This window comes from Dendrobates tinctorius, unplaced genomic scaffold, assembly GCF_039654945.1.
Source record: "Dendrobates tinctorius isolate UK_male_01 unplaced genomic scaffold, ASM3965494v1 ptg000232l, whole genome shotgun sequence".
Classification (NCBI taxonomy): domain Eukaryota; kingdom Metazoa; phylum Chordata; class Amphibia; order Anura; family Dendrobatidae; genus Dendrobates; species Dendrobates tinctorius.
The window spans coordinates 20,203,395-20,226,879 of record NW_027361899.1 but is presented as its reverse complement, the minus strand read 5'-3'; the positions used below and the strand labels follow the sequence as shown (position 1 = coordinate 20,226,879).

Genomic DNA, 23,485 nt, shown 5'->3' with positions numbered 1-23,485 from the left:
CTCCAGTGTATTCCTGAGCAGGAGCTGCATTGTGTCAGTGTGGGATGAGCTAGGAGCCCTGCACCTCTCCCCAATTCTGGAGGCTCATTAACCAGTGAGTGTCCATGCTGCACATGTGTGTTGTGCTGGGGGTGGTGGATGGGTCATCAATGCAGAAGATGAGCTGCTAATCCCCCTGTGTCCTCTGCAGGTCTCTTGCCTGGATGCCTCTGCTCCATGAAAGATGTGTTATGGAATGAGAGGAGGATGGAGAGCAGCAGATCCATTCCATGGTCACCAGCAGCCGCAGGCTGTGCTGGCTCTGCTCCTCTGGGTCCAGGTCTCCCTCTGCTTCGGTCCAGTGCAGCTGTCAGTGGGTAAGTGAACAACCAGCTTCTTATCTCGCCAAAACCTATGGTAGCAGCTGCTGAGATCAGGCACATTGATGCTCTGGGGGCTCTCAGCACATGGAGACAGCACTTTCCTTCACTTCTTATCAGACTCCAGTTAGGTAATGCCAGAGAGTAATAGATGGAATTGAAGCACACAGAGTATGCAATACAGAGGGCACAGATGATGGCAGTGTGATGGTGAAGACCATAGAGTATGGGGAGAAGATACAGAGGGCACAGATGATGACAGTGTGATGGTGAAGACCATAGAGTATGGGGAGAAGATACAGAGGGTACAGATGATGACAGTGTGATGGTGAAGACCATAGAGTATGGGGAGAAGATACAGAGGGTGCAGATGATGACAGTGTGATGGTGAAGACCATAGAGTATGGGGAGAAGATACAGAGGGTACAGATGATGACTGTGATGGTGAAGACCATAGAGCATGGGGAGAAGATACAGAGGGTGCAGATGATGACAGTGTGATGGTGAAGACCATAGAGTATGGAGAGAAGATACAGAGGGTGCAGATGATGACAGTGTGATGGTGAAGACCATAGAGTATGGGGAGAAGATACAAAGGGCACAGATGATGGCAGTGTGATGGTGAAGACCATAGAGTATGGGGAGAAGATACAGAGGGTACAGAATATGACAGTGTGATGGTGAAGACCATAGAGTATGGGGAGAAGATACAGAGGGTGCAGATGATGACAGTGTGATGGTGAAGACCATAGAGTATGGGGAGAAGATACAGAGGGTGCAGATGATGACAGTGTGATGGTGAAGACCATAGAGTATGGGGAGAAGATACAGAGGGTACAGATGATGACAGTGTGATGGTGAAGACCATAGAGTATGGGGAGAAGATACAGAGGGTGCAGATGATGACAGTGTGATGGTGAAGACCATAGAGTATGGGGAGAAGATACAGAGGGTACAGATGATGACAGTGTGATGGTGAAGACCATAGAGTATGGGGAGAAGATACAGAGGGTACAGAAGATGACAGTGTGATGGTGAAGACCATAGAGTATGGGGAGAAGATACAGAGGGTGCAGATGATGACAGTGTGATGGTGAAGACCATAGAGTATGGGGAGAAGATACAGAGGGTGCAGATGATGACAGTGTGATGGTGAAGACCATAGAGTATGGGGAGAAGATACAGAGGGTACAGATGATGACAGTGTGATGGTGAAGACCATAGAGTATGGGGAGAAGATACAGAGGGTGCAGATGATGACAGTGTGATGGTGAAGACCATAGAGTATGGGGAGAAGATACAGAGGGTACAGATGATGGCAGTGTGATGGTGAAGACCATAGAGTATGGGGAGAAGATACAGAGGGTACAGATGATGGCAGTGTGATGGTGAAGAGCACAGAGTATGGGGAGAAGATACAGAGGGTACAGATGATGACAGCGTGATGGTGAAGACCATAGAGTATGGGGAGAAGATACAGAGTGTGTAGATGATGACAGCATGATGGTGAAGTCCACACAGTATGGAGAGAAGATACAGAGGGTGCAGATGATGGCAGTTCAAAGGTGAAGAGCACAAAGTATATAGAGAAGATACAGAGGGTCCAGATGTTGGCAGTGTTATGGTGAAGACCATAGAGTATGGAGCGAAGATACATAGGGTGAAGATGATGGCAGTGTGATGGTGAAAACCATTGAGTATGGAGAAAAGATACAGAGGGTGCAGATGATGGCAGTTCGAAGGTGAATAGCACAAAGTATGGAGAGAAGATACAGAGGGTACAGATGATGGCAGTGTTATGGTGAAATCCACAGAGTATGGAGAGAAGATACAGAGGGTGCAGATGATGGCAGTGTGATGGTGAAGACCATAGAGTATGGAGCGAAGATACATAGGGTCAAGATGATGGCAGTGTGATGGTGAAGACCAAAGAGTTTGGGGAGAAGATTCATAGGGTGCAGATGATGGCAGTTTGATAGTGAAGACCATAGAGTATGGAGAGAAGATACAGAGGGTGCAGATGATGACAGTGTGATGGTGAAATCCACAGAGTATGGAGAGAAGATACAGAGGGTGCAGATGATGGCAGTGTGATGGTGAAGACCATAGAGTATGGAGAGAAGATACAGAGGGTGCAGATGATGCCAGTGTGATGGTGAAATCCACAGAGAATGGGGAGAATATACAGTGGGTACAGATGATGGCAGTTCGAAGGTGAAGAGCACAAAGTATAGAAAGAAGATACAGAGGGTACAGATGTTGGTAGTGTTATGGTGAAGTCCACAGAGTATGGAGAGAAGATACATAGGGTGCAGATGATGGCAGTGTGATGGTGAAGTCCACAGAGTGTAGAGAGAAGAAACAGAGGGTGCAGATGATATCAGTATGGTGGTGAAGAGCATAGAGCTTGGAGAGAAGATACAGAGGGCACAGATGATGGCAGTATGATAGTGAAGAGCACAGTGCATGGAGAGGAGATACAGAGGGCACAGATGATGGCAGTATGATAGTGAAGAGCACAGTGCATGGATAGAAGATACAGAGGGTGCAGATGATGGCAGTGTGATGGTGAAGACCATAGAGTATGGGGAGAAGATACAGAGGGCACAGATGATGGCAGTGTGATGGTGAAGACCATAGAGTATGGGGAGAAGATACAGAGGGCACAGATGATGGCAGTGTGATGGTGAAGACCACAGAGTATGGGGAGAAGATACAGAGGGCGCAGATGATGGCAGTATGATGGTGAAGAGCACAGAGTATAGAGAGAAGATACAGAGGGTGCAGATGATGACAGTGTGATGGTGAAGTCCACAGAGTTTGGAGAGAATATACAGAGGGGACACATGATGACAGTATGATGGTGAAGAGCAAAGATGATTGTCTTCTGTGGTCATGTAATGAAATAACATGAATAGGATAGAAAGGATGTAACATCTGTATCGGATCAGTGGTAACTGGTGACAGGGTGATCAATGAGTGGAACAGGCTGCCACCAGAGGTGGTGAGTTCTCCTTCAATAGAAGTCTTCAAACAGAGGCTGGACAGACATCTGTCTGAGATGGTTTAGTGAATCCTGCTTTGAGCAGGGGGTTGGACCAGATGGCCCAGGAGGTCCCTTCCTTATGCTAACATTCTATGATTCTATGTATTTCTTCTATTGTAACATTACACAGCAGCTTCACCTGGCACATGCCACATAATAATGCTGTTCTCATATATGTATCTTACTATCTACAGTATCTATCTATCTATCTATCTATCTATCTAATTATCTGTTCTGTCTATCTAATAAGGAGGAGGAAAAATATCAGCACAGTCCTAATGTTGTGGGTACAAAACTTCCGCAAGCAACCAGCCAAGATGTCTTCACATATACAAAAAAATACTGATCGAAAAAATGAGCAGCACATCCACACTAATGTTTACAGGTGCCAGCTAAAAAAAATATTACTGTAGGAAAGGATATGGTTGCACCCTGAATTACTAAGAATGATAACTTTAGAATATTAGATCTGCATTACTGCCATAGAAAATAGGAAAACACTACATTATGTACATATGGGATATTGGAACTGTGAAACTGCAATATTGCTATGAAAAACTATAGCCTTCCTTTTTATTATCTATCTTTTTTAGCTATCACAGGATTTAGCATTTTAAGAATAATGTACCAAAAAATAGATTTTTTTATTCACTCAGCAACACGTCAGTTCCTTCTGGAACTTTTCTTAAAGGGAACCTGTCAGCAGGATTGGGCAGAGTAACCTACAGACAGTGTCAGGTCGGTGCCTTTATACTGATTACAATGATACCTGGTGATGAAATCGTGGTTGTTGTTCTTTATTTTCAGTTTTTATTTGGGGTCTTCATTTGGTGCTCTGCTTAGGTATTCATAATGCAAACTGCTGACAGGTCACTGATCACTCACTGATCGCTGCTACTGCGCAAGTGCCTGTCAGCAGTCTTCATAATGAATACCTAATCAGAGCACCACATGGAGATCCCCCCCCCACGGGCCGCCCCTGAGCACGAGAATCTCATTAACTCAAAACTGAAAATAAAGATTACACAACAACCACAAGACAGATTTTATCACCAGGTATCATTGTAAAGCCGGGGTCCCACTTGCGAGTACGATGCGAGAAACTCATTGAGTCTCCTGGCATCAATAACTGGCACTCAGGACCGGAGTGTGAGGCTGCATAGAAATACATGCAGCCGCACACTTCGATCCCGAGTGCCGGCGGCAGTGCCGAGTATTGATGCGATTTTCTCGCATCGTACTCGCAAGTGTGACCCTGCCCGAATCAGTATAATGGCTCCAACCTGACAGTGTCTGTAGGTTCCCTTTAGGCCGGGGTCACACTAACCGACGCAAAATACAGTCCGTAGTTGACAGGCGTAATATGGATGAATGACCCCTAAATAGTGCTCCGTATGTCATCCGTAAGCAAGGTGCGGTCGCGTATTTTGCGCATGTCAGCATCCGTATGTAATCCGTATGGCGAGATTTTCTCGCCGCCTTGCAAAATGGACATATAATGGAGCCCTATGACAGGGATTCGAACAGAAACGAAATAATAAATATAGACACATAGAATGCATATATATACAGTATATATATATATATATATATACACACATGCCATTGAGATATATATAAGTCCGGCACCCAAGGCTATTTGCAGCTCTGATCGCAGCAGTTGAACTTCTTAGATGCCGCTGTCAGTTTTGAAATCTGGAAATCGAGGGAGGTGTTCCCTTTCAATACCCTCCTGCCCATACTGAAGGCTCCCGCGTGTCTGCCATGTTTGTACACAATTGTATGTCTGAGGCTGGGGCTTCCTATCAATTCAATAATAATTTTACAATATGCTTCCTATCAATTCAATAATAATTTTACAATATACTGCAATATTACAGTATTTCAGTGAATTGCACAAATGATTAAGTGATGTCATGACACAGCTGTCAGGTGACCCGGGACTAGGGGCACCTTCCCTGATCCTACCACTAGGGGGCGCCCTAGCTCGCCCAGGCCAGCGACCCATGCCTTATCTCCTGAATTAGCCCTCTGTCTGTTCTCTTCCCCCACACAGGGAAGACGGTGCGCTACTGTGCACCGCAGTACACCAACCCGACAAACAAGGCTACACAAACAAGGTTTAACAGAAAACTGCATGCACACCAAATAATCACTCACATATAACAGAGAAATTTCATGTAGAGAAGGGAAGGGAATTATCACACTTACACACCAAGCAACAGTCACAGATAGCTCCTCCAACTCTTCTTCTCATCTGTACTTCTCTCCCTCCATTAGCCATGCAGCAAATGCTAGCTCTGACAAGGATTTGCATCAGAGCCCAAATTATAAAAGGGAAAGGAGTGGCTAAGGCTAGGTTCACAATAGCGTTTGAGTCCACAGCTTATCATCCGCATGCGCAAACGCATGACAGAAACAAAAACGCTGCATGTGCATGCGTTTGCGTTGTTTATGCGCATGCGTTAGATATGACACCAGACAAAAATGGGCGTGTCTCATGGGATTTCTAGTTACATTTTGAAGAACGCATGTATATCGAACGCGTGTGTACGCATGTCCTTGCGTACCAATGTAATGCTTTTTTTGATGCACTCATCCGCATGCCTGCACATATTTGGCGGGTTTTTTTACGCCTCAAAAAATGCAACATGCTGCGTTTGCTGGACACCACCGCACACTGCGAAACGACGCATGCGTGTGCAAAAGCATGCAAATGCATGTCGCTTCGTACACCATGTTAAATATATGTGCGCATGCGGATCTATGCGGATCAAACGCTGCGCAAACAAACACTAATGCAAAACCAGCCTTACCGAGCTCAGCTGCGAGAGCAGAGTTTTCCAACATGGCCAATTAACCCCTGTTCTGCCAAAAGGAATAAACACCATTAAAATAAAGGACAAGGGCTTCTTCTCAGCGCCGGAGTAGGAGCAATCAGACTCTGCGGTCTTCTGGCTTCTCACTGTTGCGGTAACCTTGTGACAAGTGATTTCAGCTTCACATCCTCTAGGTGAGACCAATCCAAAACTGAAAAAATATATTACATATATATTTAAGAAATTAAAAAAAATTCACAGCTCATATCACCCTTTTATATTACCAGATTGAAAATAAAATATAAAAATATATTTAGAAAAATTAACAAACTTGGTGTTTCCGCTCACATAAGGCTCTGCTCACAAGTTGCGTTTTTGCTGCATTTTTTATAAAATGCAAATTTTAAGCTGTGTTTTACAGTACCAGCAAAAGCTACGAGATTTCAGAAATCTCATGCACATGCATTGTTTTTTATTTCCTGACTGAATTGGAAAACTACCGCATGTCACTTCTTTCAGTGTTTTTTTCAGCATTTTTGCAGCATTTTTTCACCCATAGAAAGCAATGAATAAGTTAAAAACTGCAGCAAAAATTGCAGGTGTCAGCTTTTGCTGCGTTTTTGGTGCAAATGCCAAAAGATGTTGCATTATGTTTTTTTTGGGGGGCCCTAAATTTTATCAGCATGCACAAGAGACAGTAAAAAGGCTTCAAAAACTCAGAAAAAAAACGCAATGTCTGAACATAGCCTTACTGTCCGAACTAATAAACCAAATATTTATCCCAAACGGTAAATGCTGAAAGAAGAATAAATGCAAATGGCTGAATCACTTTTCTTCTGGTCTCTTTTCCTCCTAAAAATGGGACCAAGAATGGGCGGCGCCAACGCAGTATGTCGAAGGAGTCAATGCGTGTGCATACCGCAGTTCGGTGCCATTTTATTGAAGACACTGTGTGTGAATTCGCAGACACGGTGTCTTCAACAAAATGGCGCCGGGTATCACTGTATCACTGATACAGCAGAGCCAAGTTTGTAATTATTTTTTTTTTCGGTTTTTACTACAGGCCTGTATGTCAACTTGGAGAGCTATAAAAAAAAATAGGGCGGAATCAATTCAATTACAAATGTATTGCTTTTGTATGGTATATCTACAGCTAATTATTGTATGTAATTGTTTCAGTATCAGATTAATTTTACCTGTTTTCCTTGCTTTTATATTTAATTCATTTGTACTAACAAAAATAACGTAGGCCCCATTTATGCTGTTCGACAGTAGTATGTCTTTGTTGCCCATAGCAACCAATCAGAACTAAACTTTCATTTCAGATTCTGCTCTGGAAAATTGAAAGCTGAACTTTGATTGGTTGCTATGGACAACAAAGAAAGTTTTGATGAATGAGGCCTAATTGAGTTTTGATAACATTAAATCCCTTAAACCTGAATAGATTAATATTGGATGATGTTAGTTTAATAATTCTGCTCCATTTGTCTTCTTTTCCCCCTGTTAGAGCGCCATTTTGTATTGTATGTCAGTCGTCAGTCCTGTTCATCTAAATGCAGCTCAGATGTAATACCAGACAAAACCAGTGGACAAAAGTGGTGTTTCAGGCAAAAAAAAATCCTTGTTTTTTAATGTTCCTGTTTAATTCTTCATTCACCGTAAAACTTTGATTCAGTTTCAACCTAAAATGTACACGGTCCCAGTATTTTATAGTGTGAACAGATCCTGGGAGTTTCCTTGCAACACGTAAAGTGATTTATTGAGTTGCTAATTAAAAAACAGTGCGAGGAACATCTCCAGAAAGTGATGAATCTCCTGGTGGTAATTTACATGGGAAGACCCTCAGGTATAATGCCGAGTATGGCCGCCTGTCAGCTACCAGGTGTGATCTCAATGACTGAGTAAATGAACTCCTGGTGATCAGATCATTTACCAACCACTAGATGTTTCACAAAAGGAAGAATACAAATGATACACACCGGGCAGCCAGAACATTAAAGCCACTGACAGACGATGTGCAGAACATTACTATCTGGTGACTGTCGCCTGTCGAGATTCGTAAAAGAGAACAGTCAGTTTTTTCAATCTGATGTGTTGGAAACAGAAAATTTAGCAGGCGTAAGGATGTGAGTAACACTGACGAGAGCCAAATTGTAATGGTGGAGTCAGACCATGTCCAAAATGACTAGACTTGTGGAGTCTTGTGGTCTTGTGAGGTGCTCTCGATATACAGCAGTTCTTTATGGGTGTTCCCGGTACAACAGGTTTTGTGGGGTGTTCCTGGTATACAGTAGGCCTTTTGGGGTGTTTCCGGTATACAGCAAGTCTTGTGGGATGTTCCCGGTACACAGCAGGTCTTATCGGTTGTTCCTTGTATACAGGAAGTCTTGTGGGATGTTCCCCGGTATACAGCAGGTCTTATCGGTTGTTCCCTGTATACAGCAGGTCTTGTGGGGTGTTCCCGGTATACAGCAGGTCTTTTGGGGTGTTCCCGGTTTACAGCAGGTCTTGTGGCTTGTTCCCTGTAAATAACAGGTCTTTTGGGGTGTTCCCAGTATACAGCAGGTTTTGTGTGGTGTTCCTGGTGTACAGCAGGTCTTGTGGGGTGTTCCTGGTATACAGCAGGTCTTGTGGGTTGTTCCCTGTATACAGGAGGTCTTGTGGGGTGTTACCGCTATACAGCAGGTCTTTTGGGGTGTTCCCGGTATACAACAGGACTTGTGGGGTGTTCCCGGTGTACAGCAGGTCTTGTGACTTGTTCCCTGTATACAGCAGGTCTTGTGACTTGTTCCCTGTATACAGCAGGTCTTGTGGGGTGTTCCCGGTATACAGTAGGTCTTGTGGGGTGTTCCCGGTATACAGCAGGTCTTGTGACTTGTTCCCTGTATACAGCAGGTCTTGTGACTTGTTCCCTGTATACAGCAGGTCTTGTGGGGTGTTCCCGGTATACAGTAGGTCTTGTGGGGTGTTCCCGGGATACAGCAGGTCTTGTGTGGTATTCCTGGTATACAACAGGTCTTATGTGGTGTTTCCAGTATACAGCAGATCTAGTGGATTGTTCCCGGTATATGGCAGGTCTTGTGAGGTGTTCTTCATACACATTAAGTCTTGTGAGGTGTTCCTGGTATACGTCAGGTTTTCTGGGGTGTTCCGAGTATACACAAGTTCTTGTTCGGTGTTCACGGATACGGCAGGTCTTGTTGGGTATTCTCAGTATACAGCAGGTCTTGTGAGGTGTTTTCGGTATACATCAGGCTTTGTGGGGTGTTCCTGGTATATGGCAGGTCTTGTGGGGTGTTCCCAGAATATGGCAGGTCTTGTGGGGTGTTTCTGATATACGGCTGGTCTTGTTGGGTGTTCCCGGTATACAGCAGGTCTTGTGGGGTGTTCCCGGTATACGGCCGGTCTTGTGTGGTGTTCCCAGAATGTGGCAGGTCTTTTGGGGGGGTTCCCGGTATACAGCAGGTCTTGTGGGGTGTTCCCGGTATACAGCAGGTTTTCTTGGGTGTTCTCAGTATACACAAGTTCTTGTTTGGTGTTCACGGATACGGAAGGTCTTGTTGGGTGTTCTCAGTATACAGCAGGTCTTGTGAGGTGTTTTCGGTATACATCAGGCTTTGTGGGGTGTTCCTGGTATATGGCAGGTCTTGTGGGGTGTTCCCAGAATATGGCAGGTCTTGTGGGGTGTTTCTGATATACGGCTGGTCTTGTTGGGTGTTCCCGGTATACAGCAGGTCTTGTGGGGTGTTCCCGGTATACGGCCGGTCTTGTGTGGTGTTCCCAGAATGTGGAAGGTCTTTTGGGGGGGTTCCCGGTATACAGCAGGTCTTGTGGGGTGTTCCCGGTATACAGCAGGTTTTCTTGGGTGTTCTCAGTATACACAAGTTCTTGTTTGGTGTTCACGGATACGGAAGGTCTTGTTGGGTGTTCTCAGTATACAGCAGGTCTTGTGAGGTGTTTCCGGTATACATCAGGTTTTGTGGGGTGTTCCTGGTATATGGCAGGTCTTGTGGGGTGTTCCCAGAATATGTCAGGTCTTGTGGGGTGTTTCTGATATACGGCCGGTCTTGTTGGGTGGTCCCGGTATACAGCAGGTCTTGTGGGGTGTTCCCGGTATACAGACGGTCTTGTGGGGTGTTCCCAGAATGTGGCAGGTCTTTTGGGGTGTTCCCGGTATACGGCAGGTCTTGTGGGGTGTTCCCAGTATGTGGGAGGTCTTTTGGGGTGTTCCCGGTATACAGCAGGTCTTGTGGGGTGTTTCCAGTATACGGACGGTCTTGTGGGGCGTTCCCAGAATGTGGCAGGTCTTTTGGGGTGTTTCCGGTATACGGCAGGTCTTGTGGGGTGTTCCCAGTATGTAGGAGGTCTTTTGGGGTCTTCCCAGGATACAGCAGGTCTTGTGGGGTGTTCCCGGTGTACAGCAGGTCTTGTGGGGTGTTCCCGGTATACAGCAGGTCTTGTGAGGTGTTCCCAGTATGTGGCAGGTATTTCGGGATGTTCCCGGTATACAGCAGGTCTTGTGGGGTGTTCCCAGTATACGGACGGTCTTGTGGGGTGTTCCCTGAATGTGGCAGGTCTTTTGGGGTGTTTCCGGTATACAGCAGGTCTTGTGGGGTGTTCCCGGTGTACAGCAGATCTTGTGGGATGTTCCCGGTATACAGCAGCTCTTGTGGGGTGTTCCCGGTGTACAGCAGGTCTTGTGGGGTGTTCCCGGTATACGGCAGGTCTTGTGAGGTGTTCCCAGTATGTGGCAGGTCTTTTGGGATGTTCCCGGTATACAGCAGGTCTTGTGGGGTGTTCCCGGTGTACAGCAGATCTTGTGGGATGTTCCCGGTATACAGCAGCTCTTGTGGGGTGTTCCCGGTGTACAGCAGGTCTTGTGGGGTGTTCCCGGTATACGGCAGGTCTTGTGAGGTGTTCCCAGTATGTGGCAGGTCTTTTGGGATGTTCCCGGTATACAGCAGGTCTTGTGGGGTGTTCCCGGTGTACAGCAGATCTTGTGGGGTGTTCCCGGTATACAGCAGGTCTTTTCGGGTTTTCCCAGTATACAGCAGGTCTTGAGGGGTGTTCCAAGATCCAGCAACACAGGATTCTCATCCTGGACACTCAGCGCACAAATATATAGGCTCCTCTGCACAGCTCCTTTCCTAGTTATCATCGATGAGAATAACTTTCTGATGAAGGTCCATACTAAGGACTGAAAACATTCAAGTTAATTGTCTAGATGCACACAATAAAGGATATGTCAAATTGCTCTATTTTTGAGTACCAAGTTTATTTAAGTGATATATCAGTCGGTTGGATACCGTACTTGGGCACCTAACTCTCGCTATCTGAGTGCCGTGTACTCTTTATTCTGCAATTTTCCCAGTATGTGGTAGGTCTGTTGGGATGTTCCTGGTGTACAGCAGGTCTTGTGGGGTGTTTCTGATATACGGCCGGTCTTGTTGGGTGTTCCCGTTACACAGCAGGTCTTGTGGAGTGTTCCCGGTATATGGCCGGTCTTGTGTGGTGTTCCCAGAATGTGTCAGGTCTTTTGGGGGGGTTCCCAGTATACAGCAGGTCTCGTGGGGTGTTCACGGTGTACAGCAGGTCTTGTGGGGTGTTCCCGGTATACAGCAGGTTTTCTGGGGTGTTCTCAGTATACACAAGTTCTTGTTCGGTGTTCACGGATACGGCAGGTCTTGTTGGGTGTTCTCAGTATACAGCAGGTCTTGTGAGGTGTTTCTGGTATACATCAGGTTTTGTGGGGTGTTCCTGGTATAAGGCAGGTCTTGTGGGGTGTTCACAGAATATGGCAGGTCTTGTGGGGTGTTTTTGATATACAGCTGGTCTTGTTGGGTGTTCCCGGTATACAGCAGGTTTTGTGGGGTGTTCCCGGTATACGGCAGGTCTTGTGGGGTGTTCCCGGTGTATAGCAGGCCTTGTGGGGTGTTCCTGGTATACAGCAGGTCTTGTGGGGTGTTCACAGTATGTGACAGGTCTTTTGGGATGTTCCCGGTATAAAGCAGATCTTGTGGAGTGTTCCCGGTGTACAGCAGGTCTTGCTGGGTGTACCTGGTATATGACAGGTCTCAATATGTATTGGTTAGTGCGTACCAAAAGTGGTACAAGGAAGGACACCCAATCAGATAGTGACAGATTACCTAAGGATCATTCATGTACGTGGGTAGTTATTATTCTTCTATTGCTCCTAATGCTAATTTCCTCCCTTCCCACTGATTGCCTCCATATAACTCTATGATGGATGGTGTTACCTTTTATATTATGTGCCCTGGCATTCTCTTGTTTTGTTCCTTTATGGTAATACATACATAATATGAGGTTTGTGTGGACGATTCAGCCACTGCAGCATTTACTAGACTATTTCCATGCTGCTTACCTTTATCGAGGGCCCGGCTGCTCCCTGTCTCCTCCATTCACTGACTTTGCTCCTGCTAATGTTTGCCTCTATAGCGGTGCCACCGTCTGATAATGCCACGTTTGGTAATTTGCAGAAGGGAATCTCCTTCTTACATTAATCTTCATGGAGTTAATTTCCTTCTGCCTCTGAACTGTCGCTGCAGAGCAGATCGCTGCCAATTAGTGGAGAAACCTAATGATGAAAAACTGCCAAATTCTGCAAAAGGTTGGAGGATCAGCTAAATAATAAGGGGATGTAACGGTGGAGAGAAAACAACCACAAGCTTCTGCCTGATGTCCCTGTTGCTGTAAGTGCACTTATATTATGTAATGTAAGAGATGCAACAGTGCCGCAAAACCCCCAACAGCAGAGAAGAGTTGTAGGTATAGGACATGGTGGAAAACAGTTTTAAATGGTTTGAAGCGATTGTAAAAAATTCAGATACCAAATGTAGGTTGCATTGTTGTGATCTGACAATTTTACTATTGTAGTGAAACCTCCACCAGGGGGAGCTGGTGAGGGAAGAGAGGTTACACACTAAGAGCAGCAACCCTGAGCAACAGCACAGGTGCCACAGGTAACGAGAGAGAATAGTCAGACGAACCGAGTCAGAAACTAGCAGGAGCAGACGTACCATAAGGAGCAGCAATACACGTAGTCAAAATACCAAGCCGAGAATCAGAAAGCCAGAACATGAGCACGGGGTCCAAAACATGAGACGAAATACGTGGTCGGGGTACAATCCGGGGAGTCAGATGCCAGAGAGGGAACGTAACAGCAGAGACGAATACCAAGAGATGGGGTCAGAAATCAGTCCGGGTCATACACGTGAATATCAGTCAAAGGCAGGAGGATCACCAAGGTACAAGGGTCAGAGGCTCTAAACTGGAAGCTTGAGCTACCACTAACACTGGTCAGCAGGCTGTGAGAGACTGAAATAGCCCAGCTAGCTCCAGAACGAGGAGATTAACTCCCGCATGACCAGTCTGGAGTGAAGACAGCAGAAAATAAACTCCGGACTGGACCATGAAAACTATTACTTGAGTAAAGTCGCATATCACTGTGAAAATACTTATAGGCTGACTACTGTTAACCATAATAGGGTTGTCTGAGACTAAAATATGGATGGTTTATCAATATCATCTCTGATTGGCTTTGACACTTGGTATCCCCCCAAGTAGTTGACACCTGGTGGCGTGGACGCCAGAGGTCCACAGTAACTCTAGCCACTGATTATTGGGGGTGCTGATCATTGCACCTCCACTGATCTGATATTAATGAAACTGCTGTTTCTTGCACCAAAATCGCACAATTTAATATGGATTAATCATGCAGATTTCCCAGCGAATTAACAAAGCAAATCCAATGCATGTGGAGTTATTGCAGGGTCCTGTATTTACCCCCTGTCCAGTGCCGGACTGAGGTGCAAAGGGCCCACCAGTAACCAACTCCACGGCCCCACTTTTCAACTACATGCAAATGTGACATTATCCTCAATCACAAATTTCTATAGTATTGATTTGGGTAGATTGCCTATGTCTTCTCATGGTGATTCAAGTATATATAGTGCAAAGTACTGTTCATATAAAAGGGTTGTGGTTCACTCTTGCACAGGGGCCCACCGGAGGATTTTCTTGCTCTCCTGTGGGTCAGTCCAAGTCTGCCCCTGTCAATTCCAGGATATTTGCATGGCATCAAGTCCCGATGAAAGATGTTGGGAGGACCCCATGGGGGATCATATCACGGTTCCTCCAGGGTCATAGCAATTACCAGTGGTCACCTTCACAATAACACCGTCATCTGCTGAGTGCTGTTATAACATCAGCTTAGGACAATGTGTCTTATGGAAACAGTATAGTAACATATGACAGATACATTGGAACAAATGGATTCCGCAAAGATGATTGCTGTACAAAGCAAACAACAAACCACCAATTTTACAGTGACAGATTTTGCTGTAGCGCATAGTAGGGTCAGCTTACCCTTTGAGCCAATTTTCCACCCCGTGTTTGCAAGCAATGCAGACCCTGCACAGGTTCTTGCCACCAACCTCTAAGGTCTTTATGGCAACCACACGGGACAGCTATATTATTGTCCTTTAAATGGATGGGACAGTATATTATTAGGGTGAACTTATGGCATGGAAGCAGCTACCATCGGGTCTGGTAGGGTGCCCATAGATAGGGATATTAAGCTCTGTTTAACTCCATGTCCTCTATGCTTAGGGATAATTTGATCATATCTGGTCATTTTGACTTTTTGCTGCAATATTTTGAAAGGAAGGAGTGAATCAAGTCCAGGCCATTATGTACGAGGATAGATAACTAATTGAAGGGGGACATTTTTGGTTTTGGTCCTTTCTTGTTTATGTACACTTCTACATGTGCATAGCATTCTGCAAGGCTCATCTACCAGCAATGTGTATACTCCAGTGGCTGATTAGCCAGGCACGTCGATAAATCTGGATATGCAAAGCATGTAGCTAAGAATGCATATGATGTATTTAGCACTGTAACTGTGCAGCATGTGGATGGTACTGTATTTGAGAACTCTTCGCTATTATTTTTAATAGTTGCTTGTACTATGAGACATTTTACTTGCAGTCTTAGAGGTGCAATGCAGTTACTGCCTTTCTGAAGGTTAGGGCAGTATGCCGTCACACTTAACCATTCTGCTATTTTATCTTCTCCACAACTGTGTCATAATACACTTGATGGTTACAGTTTACACTTGATATTACAACTTGATAGTTACAGACTACATAGAGTGGCACAATGCACTTAATAGTTACATTGCTAAAAAAAGTACATTTCCAATTCTTAGCAGTCCTCCACTGAGACCCCGGACTCCACAAATTAATTGAATTTCATCCAAACTGTGCCTAAATGTCCCAGAGAGGCTTTTTCCTACTTTTTCCTGCTCCAGTTAGTCTATTGCACAAGGTTGAACGAAAACGGGAAAAAGAAAGAAACCAAGATTGTAGTCGGTAATAGCAGAAAAAAAAGATTTATTATAAAAAAATAGTATGCAGTGATTATGCAACAAAGATGCTAAAAACAGGAGGCGTGTATCATTAAGAGTATTATATTATTTGGTATGTATAATGTTAAAAAGCTGTTCAAGATGATACAAATGATGAAATATATACGGTAAATACACTGCTCAAAAAAATAAAGGGAACACTAAAATACCACATCCTAGCTATCACTGAATTATTTCCAGTTGTAAATCTTTATTCATTACATACATTAATGTGTTGAGAACAATAAAGCATAAAAATGATCAATGTAAATCAAAATTAATATCTTATGGAGGTCTGGATTTGGAACGATACTCAAAATCAAAGGGTAAAATCAAATTACAGGTTGATCCAACTTCAGTGGAAATGCCTCAAGGCAAGCAAATGATGCTCAGTAGTGTGTGCGGCCTCCACGTGCATATATGGCCTCCCTACAATGCCTGGGCATGCTCCTGATGAGGTGGCAGATGTTCTCCTGAGGGATCTACTCCCAGACCTAGATTAAAGCATCATTCAACTCCTGGGCAGTCTGTGGTGCAACATGGCGTTGGTGGATGGAACGAGACATGATGTTCCAGATGTGCTCGATTGGATATAGGACTGTTGAATGGGCATGCAAGTCTATAGCATCAATGCCTCCATCATGCAGGAACTACTGTCACACCTCAGCCACATGAGCCCTAGCATTGCAATGAATCAGAAGGAACCCAGGGCCCACTGCACCTACATATGGCCTCACAATGGGTCTGAAGATTTCATCCCGGTACTTAATGGCAGTCAGGGTACCTCTGGCTAGAACATAGGGGCTGTGCGGCCCTCCAAAGAAATGCCACCCCACACCATTACTGACCCACTGCCAAACCGGTCATGCTGGAGGATGTTGCAGGTAGCAGAACGTTCTCCATGGCGTCTCCAGACTCTGTCACGTCTGTCACATTTGCTCAGTGTGAACCTGCTCTCATCCGTGAAGAGCAAAGGGCGCCAATGTCGAATCCGCTGATCTTGGTGTTATATGGCAACTGTCAATCGCTCTGCAGGGTGTTGGGCTGTAAGCATAACACCCACTTGTGGACGTCGGGCTCTGATTCCACCCTCATGGAGTCTGTTTCTGACAGTTTGGGCAGACACATGAATGTTAGTGGCCTGCTGGAGGTAATTTATCAGGCCTCTGGCACTGCTCCTCCTGTTCATACTTGAACAAAGGAGGAGGTAGCGGTCCTGCTGCTGGGTTGTTTCTCTCCTACTGCCCCCACCACATCTACTGGTGTACTGGCCTGTCTTTTGTTATCTGCTCCATGCTCTGGACACTGTGATGACAAACAGAGCTACCCTTCTTGCCACAGCTCGCATTAATATGCCATCCTGGATGAGCTGCACTACATGAGCAACTTCTGTGGGTTTTAGACACTGCCTCATGCTACTGTACAGTACTTCTATGGGTGAGAGTAATGACAAAATGCAAAAGTGAGCAAAACAACAGCCAAAGAAATATGAGAACAGAGAAATGGTCTGTGGACACTCCCTGGAGAACCACTCCTTTATAGGGGTTGTCTTCTTAATTGCCGATCATTTCTACCTGTTGTCTGTTCCATTTACACAACAGCAGGAGAAATTGATTCCCAATCAGTGTTGTTTCATATCTGGGCAGGCTGATTTCACAGAAGTATAATTGACTTGGAGTTACATTGTGTTGTTCAAGTGTCCCTTTTTTGTATGTATGTCAAAATATATCTCGAAAGCTTGCAATGTGTTACCATCTTTTCAGTTAGCCATTAAAAGATATCAACCACTGAGGACTCTCAATTCTGAATATTCTTCTATCTACTGGCTAACACTGTACAAAGATATATATCTTTCCTGTGTCAAAATATATAGTGCAACAAAATATTCAAACTGCATATATACATAGATAAATCCCAAAGATCGCAGAAAATCATGAAAGAATTATGCATGAATTATGACCTCTTCTTGGGAATTTGATTTACCGTACTTCCGTTTTTCTGATTCTTACTAGTGAAGAATTATTGCAATAAAACTTTGAGTCACGGAATCAGTGCTATGAGTATTCATCAGTGTAAACCGTATCCTGTTGCTCGGTGCACAGTTTGTTCCTATGTTGAGCTCTGTGTTATGACAGGGAACGCCTGCAGCAGATTCATCTAAGTGGGTTAAGTGCAGATTACTATGACGTACATATGAGATAAATCCACAATGTAGATGCCACGTTATAAACTATAAATCTACATATTAACGAACCCCATTTTCATAGATCTCCACTGGTTCATAATGTGCAGCTATTCTTCTATGCATACCCTGTAGAAATGCATGGTTTTGCTGTCCTTATATGGCACAAAAAGATAAAGGTGTTCTTGGTGCACATAGTAGTTTAATATGTCCAGGAACTGTCAAACCTCTCCTGCTTTGGATCTTGTCATTCACTATTTTTGGGTGAGCAGTTCCTTTTCAGCAGCATTTTGCCAGCAATATTCGTGCTGAAACTTCCCTTACGTCACAAAAAGTATTACTTCTGCCGTGGTCAAATGACTGGCTGGCCCTTAACTTCCTGCAGAGCAACAAAGGCCCGCCTCCCCGCCTGTGACTCATCTCACTTCCCGTAGGGAGACAAAGAGCTGCCCCTACTTCCTACAGAAAGACATAGCTCCTCCTCACTTCCTACAGAAAGACATAGCTCCTCCTCACTTCCTGTAGAAAGACATAGCTCCGCCTCACTTCCTGTAGAAAGACATAGCTCCGCCTCACTTCCTGTAGAAAGACAGCTCTGCCTCACTTCCTGCAGAAAGACATAGCTCCACCTCTCTTCCTGCAGAAAGACATAGCTCCGCTCACTTCTTGTAGAAAGATATAGCTCCGCCTCACTTCCTGTAGAAAGACAGCTCTGCTTCACTTCCTGCAGAAAGACATAGCTCCACCTCACTTCCTGTAGAAAGACATAGCTCCGCCTCACTTCCTGTAGAAAGACATAGCTCTGCCTCACTTCCTGCAGAAAGACATAGCTCCACCTCACTTCCTGCAGAAAGACATAGTCTGCTCACTTCTTGTAGAAAGATATAGCTCCACTTCACTTCCTGTAGAAAGACATAGCTCTGCCTCATTTCCTGCAGAAAAACATAGCTCTGCCTCACTTCCTGTAGAAAGACATAGCTCCGCTTCACTTCCTGTAGAAAGACATAGGTCCGGCTCACTTCCTGTAGAAAGACATAGGTCCGGCTCACTTCCTGTAGAGACCTAGCTATACCTCACTTCCTGCAGAAAGAGATAGCTCCGCCTCATTTCCTGCAGAAAGACATAGCTCCTCCTCATTTCCTGTAAAAAGATATAGCTCCGCCTCACTTCCTGCAGACAGACATAGCTCCGCCTCACTTCCTGCAGAAAGACATAGCTCCGCCTCACTTCCTGTAAAAAGACATAGGTCCATCTCACTTTCTGTAGAGAGACATGGATCCAACCCCACTGTGAAGAAACCAGATTATATATTAACTACCCAGACGACTGTGCTTAGCAAACCAAGAAGACTTGACTTTTTATCTGTGTGTTGGCTTTTGGATTTAAGTGTTGATTTCTGATGGGTCAAGAAAACAGACTTTTGTTTGTGTAAGCCTGGAATATTGACTTGTAAGCTGATATTTCATATAACATAGTGTGCTCTTATCCTTGATGAATAGTGAGGGCTACTGATATGCTCATTATACATTGTCTAGCCCAGACAGTTTGTTGATTTTTAAAACAGAGGAGGAAAATCTATGCAAATAGATTACATAATCAAACAAGGCAACTTGGTCGTCACCATTCTTCTTCTTATCTGTGATGCTGGACTGAAGGACACTGGGTAAATCTAAAACTAGATTACATGCCTCTGTATAAAGAGACTCAAAGACTGAGATAGTGACACAGCCAGACTCTCTGCAAAAATCCCAGAGACAGGACAGCAGCCATTTTACATCTTGGCTCCATCACGAGGTACACGGATCTATCATGCTACAGGAAACAACCTAGGGGTTTTCGGCTTCGGTTGGAAGGATACAAATCTACTCCGTTGACCATCTCTAAACCATGGATATGTTTGAAGAAAGCCAGGATTGGGACCCGCTGGTCACCTGGCTCCATGGAGATGTTCAGATATCCAGCTGGTGACTCTCGAGCCAACTGGCTTTGGACCTTGTATGAACTCTATGAACTGTCATCTCCCTACGCTTGTCATTACCTCCTCTGTGTATGTACCACAGGTGGGGTAGCAGACCCTGAGAGCTCTGACGTAACATTTGCCAGTATCCCGGTGGGTGAGCGGAAGGGTGAGACTCTGTAATGTGCACCATCTTGGGGAATTTTCCTGGGACTGTTCTATGTGTTATCTACCTGATTTGTGGTTCAATAAAGCATTGTCACACTTCTTTACTCTCACCCTGTGTTGTCTGAGTAGCATTATGCCCACGTTAATGGGAGAGCGGGCGTTAGGTGGGACGATCCCTGGTCCATGCTATTCTGCGTATCGGACTTGGGCGCCCGCCGACCCCAGGTTTCTCCACACTCACTTCCTGTAGAGAGAGAGAGATCCACCCCTACTTCCTGTAGAGAGAAAAGATCCACCTCACTTCCTGTAGAGAGTCAAAGACTTCTCTACTTCCTGTAGCTAAACATAGATCCACCTCACTTCTTGTAGAGACATAGACCTGCCCCAACTTCCTGTAGAGAGACATAGACCTGCCCCAACTTCCTGTAGAGAGACATAGATCTGCCCCAACTTCCTGTAGAGAGACATAGACCTGCCCCAACTTCCTGTAGAGAGACATAGACCTGCCCCAACTTCCTGTAGAGAGACATAGACCAGCCCCAACTTCCTGTAGAGAGACATAGACCTGCCCCAACTTCCTGTAGAGAGACACAGACCTTCCCCAACTTCCTGTAGAGAGACATAGACCTGCCCCAACTTCCTGTAGAGAGACATAGACCTGCCCCAACTTCCTGTAGAGAGACATAGACCAGCCCCAACTTCCTGTAGAGAGACATAGACCTGCCCCAACTTCCTGTAGAGAGACACAGACCTGCCCCAACTTCCTGTAGAGAGACATAGATCTGCCCCAACTTCCTGTAGAGAGACACAGACCTGCCCCAACTTCCTGTAGAGAGACATAGACCTGCCCCAACTTCCTGTAGAGAGACATAGACCAGCCCCAACTTCCTGTAGAGAGACATAGACCTGCCCCAACTTCCTGAGAAAAAGGAGGACATAGAATCCATTTCCATTGCAAAACATGTATAAATTTATTTATCAAAAAAGAAGGACACATGTCAGAGATACAGGATATTACAAAATCCAATAAAATGGGTAATCACATAAGGCCCGATACTAGACAAACAAACAAGTGGGCAGCCTATGATGGGAATGGATATCCGTAGTCAATACCACAAAGATTAATACTGCAAAATATTTGAGCAATGAAATGTAGTTATGCTGTCCGCCAAAAAAGTGTATGGTGGGATATATTAGTGCAAAGGTCATCAAAGAGAAATCATCATTATTTATTATTTACCCCCTGGGGCAATATTGTATCATGCATGTAACCCAGCTGAGTAATACAGATGATGCCAATAATAATTGCACTAGATGTAAACAGACCAACATATTCCACCACTAAATCTGTACAAGGCTCAGCTACATAACATGTGATAGAGAATAATATGACATGTAAATGGAAACAATGTGGAAAGAGACAAAGTGTGCTTAAATAAGCTGGATAAACATACCCATCATGTCCAGCTACGTAACAGGCGCCGACTTGTGTACCCTACACAAGTCGGCGCCTGTTACGTAGCTGGACATGATGGGTATGTTTATCCAGCTTATTTAAGCACACTTTGTCTCTTTCCACATTGTTTCCATTTACATGTCATATTATTCTCTATCACATGTTATGTAGCTGAGCCTTGTACAGATTTAGTGGTGGAATATGTTGGTCTGTTTACATCTAGTGCAATTATTATTGGCATCATCTGTATTACTCAGCTGGGTTACATGCATGATACAATATTGCCCCAGGGGGTAAATAATAAATAATGATGATTTCTCTTTGATGACCTTTGCACTAATATATCCCACCATACACTTTTTTGGCGGACAGCATAACTACATTTCATTGCTCAAATATTTTGCAGTATTAATCTTTGTGGTATTGACTACGGATATCCATTCCCATCATAGGCTGCCCACTTGTTTGTTTGTCTAGTATCGGGCCTTATGTGATTACCCATTTTATTGGATTTTGTAATATCCTGTATCTCTGACATGTGTCCTTCTTTTTTGATAAATAAATTTATACATGTTTTGCAATGGAAATGGATTCTATGTCCTCCTTTTTCTCATGATATTGAGAATCGTCTCCATTATATTTTATGAGGCATTATTAAGGCATTATTAAGGTATTTCATTCTTTAATACAATAGAATGTTTTTTTGGAGTTTTTTTCATGCAACTGCCCCAACTTCCTGTAGAGAGACACAGACCTGCCCCAACTTCCTATAGAGAGACATAGATCTGCCCCAACTTCCTATAGAGAGACATAGACCTGCCCCAACTTCCTGTAGAGAGACATAGACCTACCCCAACTTCCTGTAGAGACACATAGATACGCCTGCATTTCTGTAATCTTTCTTGGTGTCTCTGCAGGTATACAGATTACACTTGACAGCAGTCAGTCGACCGCACCTAGAGGCCGGCACTTTGGAGTGATATTTCAGGAGTGAAAAACCATAATTATTATTTTAATTTACCGATTATCTATGGCATTATCAATTGATGTGAAGGTGTTTGAAAGTGCATGGAGCGCTTAACCATATGCTCCTATCCCCAAAGTTTGTAGTTAAAAATACATCGATTAGTGGATACTGATATGGTGGAAACAATCTACAAGGTTCTAGATTCAAAAAAAGCCCCTTCTGAGTGAATGCCACCTGCAAGTGAACAGGGCTGGGCTGCAGTCCTGGCAGAGCCCATGGATCAGAGTGGCGCAGTTTCCTTTTTTCTATCATCACTTCTGGCCCCTCTCTTGAGCGGCGGGGGGATTTCATTGGTAGGTGACACTATGGTGTACTATGGTGAGTATTTTTTGGGTTTTTCCAATTTTCGGTAAACTTTCTTCCGTACATTATTTTTATCATGATTCCTCCTGAACTTCCTTAGCGTTTATGCTCAGGTTTGCGTGTGAGGACCCTGGAACGGATCCCGTGAACATCGAGTTATATAATGGGAAGAGAAATGTGCCGAAATTCAGCAGCTCTGTCACTTCTCCGTCTTCTACGTGTTAGAGGTACGGCAGAAAAGACGGTCAACGGGGACAACGAAAAAATGACAATGCTGCAGTGAAGCGTGAAGTCAAGGCCGGTGCTGCGTTCCAGGCCAGAGCGGATCACAGCGATCAGTGAAATCAGGAAGACAGTCTGACCTATATCTACTGAACACTGCACAAAAAATGTACCATCCTGTCAACCGACATACTAACGAGTGTGCTGGCGAGGATTTACCACTGAAGGGGCCATACTAGGACAGTCTACTTGATGAGCCGTCAATGGGACATTGGGACTCAGCTCCCTGCAGGAAGAGTGTGCTCTGTCGGAAAGTTTCAGAAAGAGAGCTTGTTTTTTTCTTTAAATGCATCTATTTGGGGCTAAAAATTATTTTTGCACCGTTTGATTTTCACCGAGTCTTTGTTTCCTTCCACATTCAGCTATTTGATGTGACCTTAAATCAGCTGGGAGGAGCTCAGGAAAAGACAGATAGCAGAGGTACAAACTTTAATGTCTGAATGTTTAAACATGGATTCTCAG

The 23,485-nt window shown here is 44.6% G+C and overlaps 1 protein-coding gene across 2 annotated transcripts in view; it reads left to right on the top strand.

Annotated features, from left to right (window-relative positions):
- Positions 1–223: 223 nt before the first annotated feature.
- The window catches only part of SUSD4 (sushi domain containing 4), a 103,087-nt gene continuing 79,825 nt past the window's right edge, over positions 224–23,485 (top strand). For both annotated transcript variants that reach the window (XM_073556412.1, XM_073556411.1), the window contains exon 1: positions 224–356. In XM_073556412.1, coding sequence (XP_073412513.1) covers positions 224–356 — 133 coding nt within the window. The remainder of the gene's footprint in view (positions 357–23,485) is intronic.